Genomic DNA, 12,956 nt, shown 5'->3' on the forward strand with positions numbered 1-12,956 from the left:
AGGGTCCCGGGTTCGATTCCGGTCAAGGGCATGTACCTGGGTTGCGGGCACATCCTCAGTAGGGGGTGTGCAGGAGGCAGCTGATCGATGTTACTCTCTCATCGATGTTTCTAACTTTCTATCCCTCTCCCTTCCTCTCTGTAAAAAATCAATAAAATATATTTAAAAAAAAAAAAAAAAAAAAAAAAAGAACTTATGACTTGCTGAAACCGGTTTGGCTTAGTGGATAGAGCGTCGGCCTGCAGACTGAAGGGTCCCGGGTTCGATTTCGGTCAAGGGCATGTACCTTGGTTGCAGCACATCTCCAGTTGGGGGTGTGCAGGAGGCAGCTAATCGATGTTTCTCTTTCATCAATGTTCCTAACTCTCTATCCCTCTCTCTTCCTCTCTGTGAAAAATAAATAAAATATATTAAAAAAAAAAAAAAAGAACTTATGACATATGTCCTGCCTGATGTTCCCAGTAGTTAGAGAATTGGCCTGCACACCAAAGGGTCATGGATTAGATTCTTGGTCAAGGGTTGCAGGTTTGAACCTCGGTCCCAGTTGGGGTGCAAGTGTTGGGAGACAACCAATTAATGTCTCTCTCACAATGTCTCTCTCTGTCTCTCCCCCTCCCTTCCACTCTCTCTAAACTCAATGGAGAAAATTTCCTCAGGTGAGGATTAACAAAAATAAAAAAATAAAAAAGTATTTATGATCTGAGGGTTTATCTTCAGTTGTGTCTACCCTCATTTTTTAATCTCTCTTATTTTCCAAATAGTCTTTGTTTATTATTTAAAAATTATTGTAAAATACTTATACATAACGTGAAATTTACCATTTTAACAATTTTTAATGTACACTTCAGTGTCATTAAGTATATTCATAGTGTTGTACAACCATTACCACTTAGATTAAGCTTCAGAACTTTTAAAAAAATATATATTTTATTGATTTTTTACAGAGAGGAAGAAAGAGGGATAGAGAGTTAGAAACATAGATGAGAGAGAATTATCGATCAGCTGCCTCTTTGCATACCCCCTACTGGGGGGTGTGCCCGCAACCTAGGTACATGCCCTTGACTGAAATTGGACCTTGGACCCTTCAGTCCGCAGGCTGACGCTCTATCCACTAAGCCAAACCAGTTTCGGCCAGAACTCCCCGCCCCCCCCCCCCCAAATATATTTTATTAATTTTCCACAGAGAGGAAGGGAGAGGGATAGAGAGTTAGAAACAGCCATAAGAGAGAAACATTGATCAGTTGTCTCCTGCACACCCCCATCGGGGATGTGCCTGCAACCAAGGTACATGCCCTTGACCGGAACTGAACCTGGGACCCTTCATTCTGCAGGCTGACTCTATCCACTGAACCAAACCGGCTAGGGCTCTTCAGAACTTTTTCATTATTTTTAGTAGAAACTCTACCTGCTAAACAATAACTCCTGTGACCCTTCCCCTCAAGTCCCTGACAACCTCTGTTCTACTTTCTGTCTCTCTGAATTTGCTTATTCTAGGTACTTCACATAAATCATATAATATTTATCTATTCTAAGCTGAATTGTGTCTCCCCCCCCCCCCCCCCGCCCCCAAATCCATATGTTGGAGTCCTAACCCCCAGTACCTCGGAATGTGACTGTGCTTGGAGAGAGGGTCTTCACAGTGGTACTCGGGTAAAATGAGCTCATTTATCTGGGTCCTAATCTGATATGACTGGTGTCCATATATAAACACGTGAGAAGGTGGCCATCTGCAAGCCAAGCCGAGCTGCTCTCCTCAGGAAAAAATAAATCTATCCACACCTTGATCGTGGGCTTCCAGCCTTCAGAGCCGTGAGAAGATAAATTTCTGTTGTTTAAGCCCGCCCATCTGTGGCATTTCATTATGGCAGCTCAAGCCAGCTAATACCTTGTCCTTTCATGACTGGCTTTTTTTTTTTCTCACTTAGCATAACATTTTTAAGGTTCATCCATCTTGTAGCATGTACTAAAATTTCCTTTTTTATTTTTTAAAGATTAGCATTTTAAACATTTTTTTATTTCAGAGAGGAAAGGAGAGGTAGAAAGAGATAGAAACTTCAGTGATGAGAGAGAAGCATTGATCAGCTGCCTCCTACATGCCCCATATTGGGGATCAAGCCCACAACCCGGGCATATGCCCTGACTGGGAATTGAACTGTGACTTCCTGGTTCATAGGTCAACGCTCAACCAATGAGCCACACCGGCTAGGTAAAATTTTTTTTTTTTTTTAAATAGTGGAATAATACTCCACTGTATGGGTAGACCACATTCAGTTTATCCATTCATTTGCAGGTAGACACTTGGGTTGTTCCCACCTTTCCAGTATTGCGAATAATGCTGTATTGACCACGAGTGTACAAGGATCTGATGGAACCCAAACAAGGTATCTTTATTTATTTATTTTTGGAAGTCCATTTAAAAATAAACTGGGAAACCAGTGTAACAAACCGAGGCTTATTGAAAATGAAATCAGTAACTATGACTCTGTAGGCCCCATCCTGAGCCAGCACCAAGACCTCTGACCATGTTCCTCCAGCCCCCGAAGGACAAGCATGTGAAGAACCCAGGGTCAACGCAGGCCACTTCCCCACATTGCAGCCACCTCCATCCCGCCCTCAGCTGACATGCCCCCTGGATCAGCAGGCTGGGTTTAGGCCCGAGAGGTTCTCAGGGAGGTGGGGAATCACAGCCATACCCCAACCAGCTCAAAATCACAAGCTAGCAAAGGAAGGCAAAGAGGATACTGGCTTGCACACCCACTCCTTTCCCCCCAGCCACCCCAGACAACAGCCGCACATCCTGATCAGTAACACTGATTCTGAGGTGCCAGTGGGGCTCCCAGTGGCTTTAACAGCCCCCAGGAGATGATTGCAGAAGGCGTGGGGCCCAGGGGAGGGGCAGGCATTTGTCCTGCCACCTGCTCAGTATTAGCCAGATGAGCTGCTCCTCTCAGCTCTGCCTGGGATGCTGTGGCCCCTCTCCCCCCCAGAATACCCATGGCTGGGAACCAGTCCTCTTGCCAGAGAGAAAGCATATGTTTATACATTTAATTATTTATGAATGTTACAGCAGCTGATTGGTAATAGCTGAAACTTGGAAACAATCTAAATGTCTCTCAACAATTGATCATAGTTTGTGGTACTGTAAGTCCTCACTTACCATTGTCAATAGATTCTGTGATTTTAAGCAAAATGACAAAATGACACCAGTTTTACCATAGGCTTTGTGTGTGTGTGTGTGTGTGTGTGTACACTGACTGGCTATTTTATAATATTAAGAAAGTAATTGGGGGAGGGGGGTAAGAGATCAACCAGAGGACTTGTATGCATACATATGAACATAACCAATGGGCACAGACAGTAGGCATGTGCTAGGGGATAGGGGTAGTGGGGGAGAGGTGAGTGGGGAAAAAGGAGATTTATGTAATACTTTTTTATTTTTATTTTTTATTGATTTCTGAGAGAGAGGGAGAGAGAGGTAGAAACAACAGTGATGAGAGGATGGAGCCTGAAACCTGGTAAGTGCCCTTGATCGGAATCAAACCTGGGACCCTTCAGACCGCAGGCCCACCCTCTATCCACGGAGCCAAACTAGCTAGGGCTGTAATACTTTAAACCAGTAATCGCCAACCTTTCAGACCTCTTGGTCCACCAGTGGTCCGTGGATCACCGGTTGGCGACCACTGCTTTAAACAATAAAGAATTTAAATAAAAAAAAAGAAAAAAGAAAAGAAAAAAACAAAAGAAAAAAAAATTGAGAGGCCTCAGCCCATGGCAGGGAGCAGGCTAGAAACCATGGGCAGCATTTTTCTTTTGGACTTGGGATCTTATTTGGGCTGGAATATTGAAGGAGAAGCCCTCTGGTTTGACATATATAACACCCCCCCCCCGCCCCCCCGAGGGTGCCAGCTTCCGAAGGCCCTACTTGAGATATGGCAAAGACAAAGGTCCCACCTAGGACACCTTCCACCGCTTGGATCGGTTAGAGTACCATGGGCTAACTGATGTAAACAGGAGTTACGTTCCTATGGCACCTCACCAACTTTGTAAGGGAACAAGGTTGAACAAAACGACATTACTTGAGGGTGTGCTGTATACCCACACAATGGAATACTATTCAGAATAAAAGGGAATGGATTGTTAATAAATGCTACAAAATGAATAAAGCTCAACATAATTTTGCTGGGTGAAAGAAATCAGATAAAAAGGAATCATACGGGCATGATTCCATTTATATAAAAATCTAGGAAATGCAAACTAATGGCAGTGACTACAGGTCAGTGATTGCCTGCGAAGGGATGAAGGGAGGGTCTGTGAACGGACAAAAGGAACATTGGAGAGTGAGGAATCCGTTATTTTGATTGTATCCAATTAGACGTCAATAAAGCTGTTTTAGAGGTAAAGTACACAGTAGATACCTAATCGATTCTTGTTCCTATCCAAGGTGCTGACTGCTACCCTCATAATGACACCCTCCCCAGACAGACAAGCCAGTGTCTGCTTTCCCTCGGCTTTATAGAACTGGCTCTCGGGCTGTCACACGCGCTTAGGAAAATTGCATCAAACAGCACATTGAGGAGGCGACAGCAGGCTTTGGAACCCTGCGCCACTGGAAATGGATCTCTGTGCCTCCACCCTCTGACTTACATCACATCGCAGAAGCGTCTCTTAGCTCCCTCCCTCTTCCCCTCCCATCGGCATTCGGTCTCTTCCAGAGGTCGGGGAAGGTTAAACTCCTGGCCATCAATCTCAAAGGTCGGACATTGAGGGTTTTCCTTAACAATTCGGGCTTTACTCTCCAGACCTTTGGGGAGGGGCTGGAATGTATGTCTGTGGTTCTCAAATAGGGTTCTTGTTGCTTGGCCCTACACATTCCCTCCTTCAGAAAACTGAGACATGACAAGGTCATTGACTTGCTTCAGACTTTGGATCAAGCTAGTGCAAATGCTGGGAAGACTCAGATCCCAGACCTAACGCTAGGCCGTCCCACTTCTCTCCCCTGCTGCTCCCCGCCTGAGGCCCACATCACATGACCTCAGGGCTGCTGAGGGAGAGACGAGGCCCTGCCTTCTGGGGCCCCGGCAGCTGGCACGGCAGTGGCAGAGCAAGCCTCCTCTCAGCCTCGCAGGGTCTGTGCTGCTTCCCCATCACGCCCGCCCAGTTGCCCTAGTGACTGTGTGACCCTTCTCCCCCGCCCTCGCTGCCACCAGCCCTATAAATAGAGGCAGAGAGCAGCTGGGCTCTCTTGGCAGTCACCATGAGGGCGCTGGTTCTGCTCTGCTGCTTTGTGGCGTCGCTCCTGCTCCCAGGACAAGCAGGTATGACCCCACCCCTGTGAGCCAGGCTAGACTTCACCTCTGTGCTGTGGGGGGCTTGGGCGGTAGTTGGAGAATGAGGCTGATGGCTGGTTCTCCTCTCGTCCCCATTCGCTTCTCCCCTGGGGTCCCGGAGAAAGAGGGGGGTGGTGGACAGAGCCTGGTCACATTCAGGGGGTCCTCAGAGAGGCCAGAGGAAGCAGAAGCAGTGAACTGAGAGGCACAGGAAGGGGTGAGCCTGAGTCAGGGGCCAGAGAGAAGGTCTGGCCAGTAGATGCTGGGGAAGAGGACCTTGACATTCAAGACTAGAGGAGTCTCCTAAAGAGACAAAATAAACCTATCTTAGAGCGGAAGGTGCCCCTGGAGGTGACTGAGTTGACCCTCTCCCCTGGTGGAGACCTGGCAGGGAGCCTGGCTTTGCATGCCTGAGGACGGGGACCATGCTGGCAGAGCTGGGGTTTGTCTGAGGAGCAGTGGGATAGAGTGGGGGTCTGTTTGGGATATGATTGGAGATATAGTTGGGGATTAGGTTGGAAACTGAGTTGGACAGAGGAACAGGACTGTTCTGGAGTAGAACTAGGTTTGGCTGGAGCTTTGTTAGAAGTGGCTGGGGGCCTGTGTGCCATGGTTTTCCTTTGACATCTCAGCACTGTGAGGCAGAGCGGCTCTGGTTACAGCACGGGGGTTATTTATAGGTGTGGAGGGGACACCAGAGCGTTTTGCCACCTCTCCGTTCCCAAGATTCCTGGGGCTAGGTTCCCCCTGGAGATGCTTCAGGGTGCTCTGGGCCCCCTCAGGAATCCGGGACTCCGCTTTGTCTTTTGATGACTGCAGTCTTCATCCACACGGATGTGGGGGCCAGAGCCCTAGCCTTTCTGACCTTTGAGGTTCTGATTTTTGAGGGCCCAGTCTCGATCAGGAGAGCAGGTGGCTGGGGCAGCAGAAGCCATTATCTTGCAAGTTAGAGGCCAAGGTAGGGGGCTCCAGCTTCTCATGTGCTGCTGGGCCCTGCCCTTGTCTGCCCTTGAGTTAATTTGGGCTCCGTGGGGCTGCAGTGGCTGGAGTGTCGAGGATTCCAAGCGGCTGTCAGGTGGCTAAGTATGGAAACAGCCTCGTAATTGGATCCCGAGCCCCGAGCCACTGCCACCCTCTCGTTTTCAAAGCCCCTCCCCTGCTCCGCCCAGCCCAGCTGCCACCTCTTCTTCCACACCACAGGCCCGGGAACTTTTAGCCTTTTAGGGACATCCTTTATCTTTTCTCCCAACAAGGGGTCTGGACATCTGGAATGTTCCACGGGCCTCTCAGGGGGAATCTTGGAGTAGGGAAAGGAGGCAGTCAGGTGCTTTGTGCAAAGATCCTCTCTCTGCACGCTCCTTCCTTCCTGGACTCTGAGGTGTGCTCTGGCCTAGGGAAGGGGTGTCCACCAGTGGGCAGGTTCCCTCCCTCCTCACCCTGCTCACACGGGGGCTGTGGGTTCTTACCCAGGTGGATTGGATCACTACTTCAGGTGCAGGTTGCATTTCCTAAAAGATGGCTTCCTTCTACCCCACTGGGAGGTTCCAAACATGGGGGTGGCTTCCCTCCACACCCATAATGACAGTTTTTCCTCCTGGCTGACTCTCTCCCAGAATTGTGCCATCCTGCCCACAGGCCGCAGCTTAGCCCTTGGACTTCCCGCCTCACCACGGGGCCCTCGTTTCCCTGCCCGTGTTGTTTTCTCCTCACTGGGTGGCAGGTGTTCTCTCCAACCTCCCATTCCTGTCTCCTGGGGAAATCCTCCAGGGTCCTTACGATGCTCCCATGGTCCTCTGGGCCGGGGCAATGGCTCCACAGTCTCCTCATCTCTACGTGGGGAACCAGTGCCCCTCCGGATGAAGCCACCAGACCCCCTGACCCCAGTCCTTTCTAACCACCAGGGACCTCTTTGTCTTGGGGACAGGCTTGCTCAAGGACATGGGAAAGCAACCTTGAGTCGATTTACTCCGTCTCCTCATTTTCTAGGTAAGGGAGCAAAAGGCAGAGGAATGAAGAGATGTGTTCAAGATTAGACAGTGAGTTAGTGACAGGTGCACCCTATCTGGGATTTCCTGCCCTCTCTTGGCCTCCCAGAATGCCTCTGCCTGTGTGGCACGTGAGGGTGGTGGAGAGGCTTCCCTCAGGATGCAGGACAAGAATGATGCCATTGGTCCTTGGACTTCCTAGAGGGTGGGGTGGGAGGGGGCTGCTGGGTTTAAGCCGTTGACATTTGTTAGGCTGAATATGGAACATTTTTGCTTCCTGCTGCCCGCTGGAAGCAGAGAGAGATTGGGGACAGGTGAGGTGGTTTTATGACGTGTGCATCCTTTGTCCTCCAGCCCAGTCCTGGTTGCAGATGTGCACATCTGCTCTGGTCCCCACCTTAAAATCCCAGGGGTCAGAGGTTGGTGCATGCTGGGGCTGACATACCCCTCCATGAGAGATGAGAGTGTATGGTACCAACAGGAAGTATGCTCTCCCAAGACCCCCTCCTCACCCGCCTCAGGCTGGTTATTTCTGGGAAGAGGCCCATTCACCTTTCCTCAACAGAGCCATGCAGCAGCAGCTATGGCCCACTGTGGGGAGGTCTGCTGGGAGAGTCTGAGCTGGGGCATCCTGGGGAAAGAGCAGACCCCAAAGCCTTTCCAGTCCCCTGCGAGCTGTGTCCCCGTGGGCTCTCTGTTCCTAGCTCAGCGCAACTTGATGAGCCTCTAGGGAGCATCTGGTCCACCAGGTCCCTCGCTGAGTCTGCGAAGTACTAGTCTGGGATTTGCTAATGGATGCATCCTCCCAGATGTGGACGCCTTGCCTGGTGGCCTGTGAAATGGCATTTTGGAAGCTGGTTTTGCTTCATGTCTGGATGTGACACTGAAGGTCACACAGCCTGTTTGTGACAGGGCCAGATCTGGAATTCAGGTTTCTCCACTTGCCGTCCAGTGTTTTTGGCCACTTGAGCCGTCAGGAGGGGGTCCCAATGAGGCCAGTTGTATCCACCTGGCTGTTTAGTGCTCACTGAGGTGTAATGGGCTGGGACAGAGCTAGTCCCTGTGGACATAGAAGGAAGATGGCAATTCCTCCTCTGGCCTCGTCTGAGGGGCTGAGGACAGGGCCTAGTACTGTGCCTCCTGGCCTGGGATACGGGTGTGACTGGGGTGTAGGAAGGGGTGGGGTCTGCCACTGTGGGATGCTGAGCTTACCCCTCTATTTTAGGCCCCTTCTTTGCTCCAAATCCAGCCCAACTGATGACACACCCCTTCATTTAAATACTGTTGGAGTATTAAAAGCCCTTTCATTCAAACACCTTGCCACCTTTCATCATTAATTTATCCCAGATTTATTATGTACCTTCTATTTTTTTAGGTGTGGTACTGGGGGAATTCAGATAGGCCTTGGAGAGTTTACCGTTCACTAGGGGAAACAGGGTGTCTTCTGCCTTAGGCCTGTACATGGGAAATATCAGACACATAGAGGTGTCAAAGGGAGGAACAGGTGAATTGAGTTGGGATGAAGGGGAGCGGGAGGTTATTTTTAACTGAGTGGATCAGGAAATATTTTATTTTATTTTTTTATTTTTAAAAAAAAATGTATTTTATTGATTTTTTACAGAGAGGAGGAGAGAGGGAATAGAGAGCTAGAAATGTCGATGAGAGAGAAACATCGACCAGCTGCCTCTTGCACAGCCCCTACTGGGATATGCCCGCAACCAACGTACATGCCCCTGACCGGAATCGAACCTGAGACCTTTCAGTCCTCAGACCAACACTCTACCACTGAGCCAAACCGGTTTCGGCAGGAAATATTTTATAGATGAGGGGGCATTTGAGCTGGATCTTGAAGAAGATAGATTCAAACATGAAAAGATGGAAGGAAGAGAATTCCATGTGTGGGAACAGAGTGAGCGAACCCTGGAGTCAGGAGAGAATGGAGCTCTGAATCAGGAAAGGACATGTTTTGCCTGGGATAAGGGCAAGCAGAGCAAAGTGGGGATCGTGGGAAATCTCCCTGGAAGCCTAGGTTTGGGCCAGAGTGTGAAGGACCTTGAGTGTTGGGCTGAGGACCATGACTGTGCCCAGTGGGCGGTGGATGGCCACTGAGGGCTTTGGAAGGATCTATCTGGCAGTTGTTTGTAGGGAGGATGAGAACAAGGGGAGACTGATTAGATAACCATGTCAGAAATGCAAGTATGAAGTGTGAGCTCAGGAGAGAGGGCAGGAGTGGAGAGGAGGGGCAGACCCAACGGAGCTGGGGCAGAATCACTGCTCAACCTGGGAGCTGGGTGGGAAGGGCCCTTGTGGGTTGAGTGCAGGCCGTATAATCTTGCCAGAAAAGGAAACCTGGACCATGAGAGAAAAGAACAGATTTTAAAAGTTCAGTTTGGGTCATTTTGAATTTTAGGTGCCAATGGGAGATATTTAGTTAGAAAGGTGGGGTTGGACTGAGGAGAGAAATCAGGTCCAGGGATCCGGAAATGAGGTTTGTTTGGGTAAAGGTGAGGGTGAGGCTGTGAGACTGCTGAGGGAGCTGTAGATTTGGGGAGTGGGATGAGAAAGAAGACAAATGGATTTCAGGAAGAGAGGGACCTGGAAGCCAAAGGAAAGGATGTTTTCTAGATGCTTTGACACGCAGGAGGCTGCTGACAGATTATGGGGTGCCATGTGTGTTTAATATATATAATGATTTTTAACTTGCTTTTTAGAGAGAGGAACATTAATGTAAGAGCGAAATATTGATTGGCTGCCTCCTGCGCACCCCCTACTGGTGATTCAGCCTGCAACCTGGGCATGTGCCTGACAGAGAATCAAACTGGCAACCTTTTGGTGTACAGGGTGATGCCCAACCAACTGGCCAGGGCAGGGGCTACGTGTGTTTAGTGAGGACGTGGAGGAGGCAGCATATTCAGAAGGTGAGACTTTTAACATTGAGTTTGGGAGGAACAGAGAACAGTAAGAATGAGTGGGGATGGAGGAGTTTATATGGAGGTAGAGAATTTTATTTTTAACACTAGCAAAGACAAAGTGTATTTGTGGGCCAATGGGGAAGGGTGAGGAAGTGACCAAGACACCAGATGCTTGAAGAGGGTGGATGAGGTCTGAAGGAGAACTCAGTAGGCCTGGGACCTGACCTAGTAAAGATCCTGGTCTACACTGGGGATTGCTACAGAGGGCCTGGAGGGCCACAGAGGGGCGGGAACCAGACTGATCTTCCCCAGAACTCTGTGAGGCGGGAAGGGAGCTGGTTGCTCTGATTTGTTAGGTACTGAATGCAGGGCCAGGATCAGGCCTGGTTCTCATGCTGGAGAAACACTGGGCAGAGTCTGAAAGACCGAGGCCCGGAGGTGAAGTCGGTGAGTCAGCAGTTCAGTCACAGTGAATGCTGGTCTTGCTACTGGTGAGCCTGCTCCTCAGGCCAGGTGCTGCAGAGAAGACAACAGAAGGCACCCCAGGCATTCATTCAGCAAATGTCCACTGGGTCTACAATGGGTGAAGGACTGGGTTTGGACTCCGTCAGGGTTAGTGACTCCAGTGGAAGTTGGCGTGGAGGCAAGTGGCCCGAGTTTCCCGGGTGATGACCTCGGTTCTCCTTCCTTGTGGAATGGAAACTGCCCAGGCTCAGGTTCCCTCTGAGGTCTTTTCCTGGCTGTGAGGTCTCCCTGCAACCTCTCTTCCCCCACCTCCCCCTCCGGCCCCATGGCCCATTGGAGTGGCTCGTTTTGGGATGGGACTGAATGAGAGGGGCAAGTTGAGTTGATGAGCTGGCTTGTGTCCTCTCACCACCTGCTCTGGGGATTCAGGCCCCTCAAAGATTGCTCACCTGCCTTCTCAATGCCCTCTGGACTTGAAAGCTAGAAGTCTGTCTTCAGACTCCTGCATTAGCCCTGTTGGGTCCTTTTCTCCCTCTTAGTGATTCCCTTCTCTTCTTCCTCACTGGCCCTGCTCTGTCCCCACTCCTAAGACATGCCACCAGCAAAGGCCCTGAAATTCATTCTAATGAGGGCCAATGGCTCAACACTTAGATTGTCACTTTCCCATATTACTTTTTATTTTTAAGATATGAAGGGTTGTTTTTTAAAAATATATTTATATTGATTTTGGAGAAGAAAGGTGAGGGAGAGAGAAACATCAGTGATGAGAGGATCATTGGTTGGCTGCCTCTTGCATAACCCCTACTGGGACCCTTCAGTCCACAGGCCAACACTCCATCCACTGAGCAAAACTGGCTAGGGCTACTTTTTGTTTTAAAGCAGTCACAAGATTTTAGTTCAAAGAATGGATATCGAAGGTGGAATGTCCCATTACTTTGATGGGCAAGATCTTACCAAAACTCCCTAATAACAGCATTGAGGCAATAAAGAGTTCACTCTGTCTGAGCATAGAGGGGCTTAACTGTGGAGTGGGGCTTTCTCTCTCTGTCCTGAAAGAGTGAGTAAGAGAATGAATGAACTGGAGCCATGGTGGGCACAGCTATAGGCCTGCAAACTGGACTTGGCCAGTGCTCTGGAGACCCCAAACCTCTCTGCTAACCCCCATCCCCGGATTCCTCAGCAGGAGGCAAAGGGGGGCAGATGGTCAGATTTTTGGAGACATTTTCTTGGTCTGCGTTGCCTGTGCTATCGTCTTTCTCTGGGATCACAGTGTTCTGTCCTATTATAGGTTTTATACTTCTCTAGCCCCAAAGGTGGTTCTTCCCTCAGAATCAAGGTCCCAGTTACTCCTTTGCTCAAGAGACACGCCTGTGCTTGTCTCTTCTTTATCTTCCCTCACACAGCAGGAGCAGCCTTTCCAGATCTGCCCAGCCTCAGGGTGAGGGCTCGGGTGGCAGAATTGACACTTACCTTTAAATTCCCCAGCTATTAGGAATTCAGCTAGACGCACCCTCATGGGGCCGATAGCAGCCCCCTCTTCCCCAGCCTCCTGCTCTTCCCCAGCCTCCAGCTCTTCCCCAGCCTCCTGCTCTTCCCCAGCCTCCAGCTCTTCCCTAGCCTCCAGCTCTTCCCTAGCTGGAGTAAATGTGCACAGGTGGTGCATGTGCCCAGAGGCCTGATTTTGAAGACCATGGGACTGTGGTGCTGGTGTCAGCTCCCATCTGTCCATCCCAGGAGCCTCTTTCCCCTGAGATTATGTCATTGGGACCACCCGGAAGCATAGGTGCCACAGTTTCATCCAGCTCCAAATCCCGGGGCCCAGGTTTTCAGGTGGGATGTAGGCTCATTGCAAGGGTGCTAGGGATAACAAGAGGCTTTTCCCTCTCACTCTTGGGTGCCCCCTCCTCACAGGTTCTTATCTTTCACAACCTTGAGAGTCCTTGGTCCTCTAGTCCTCTGTCAATTCAAGAGTGCCAGGGGGCACAAGAATGAGTGTGGGCTGGAAGGAGGGCTCAGCACAGAGTCCTGGAGAAGTGGGAGTTGTGGCTGTCCCACCCTGCGTTGTGGAACCAGGATGGGGTCATGACTGGGGCAGGGGCAATATGTGATCAGCAGGAGGCGACACAGATGGGGACGCTGCAGGATTTTAGAGGAAGAAGAGTGGGGTTGGTTAATCCCACGAGGTGGGTACTAGAAAGAGGAAGGAAAAATGAGATGAGGGACCCTCTCTGAAAGACCCAGCTCTTCAGCCTGAGGCCACACAGTGT

At 49.9% G+C, this 12,956-nt stretch overlaps 1 protein-coding gene across 2 annotated transcripts in view; it reads left to right on the forward strand.

The window, feature by feature from the left end:
* Window positions 1-5,069: 5,069 nt before the first annotated feature.
* Window positions 5,070-12,956, forward strand: part of SRL (sarcalumenin) — a 42,949-nt gene continuing 35,062 nt past the window's right edge. The window contains exon 1 of one of the 2 annotated variants that reach the window (XM_084881837.1): window positions 5,070-5,315. In XM_084881837.1, the coding sequence (XP_084737963.1) occupies window positions 5,255-5,315 (61 nt within the window). In that variant the 5' untranslated portion in view covers window positions 5,070-5,254. The remainder of the gene's footprint in view (window positions 5,316-12,956) is intronic. The other variant, XM_084881836.1, reaches the window with a different exon arrangement.

Source organism: Pipistrellus hanaki (assembly GCF_964339955.1).
Source record: "Pipistrellus hanaki genome assembly, chromosome: 4".
NCBI classification, from domain to species: Eukaryota; Metazoa; Chordata; class Mammalia; order Chiroptera; family Vespertilionidae; genus Pipistrellus; species Pipistrellus hanaki.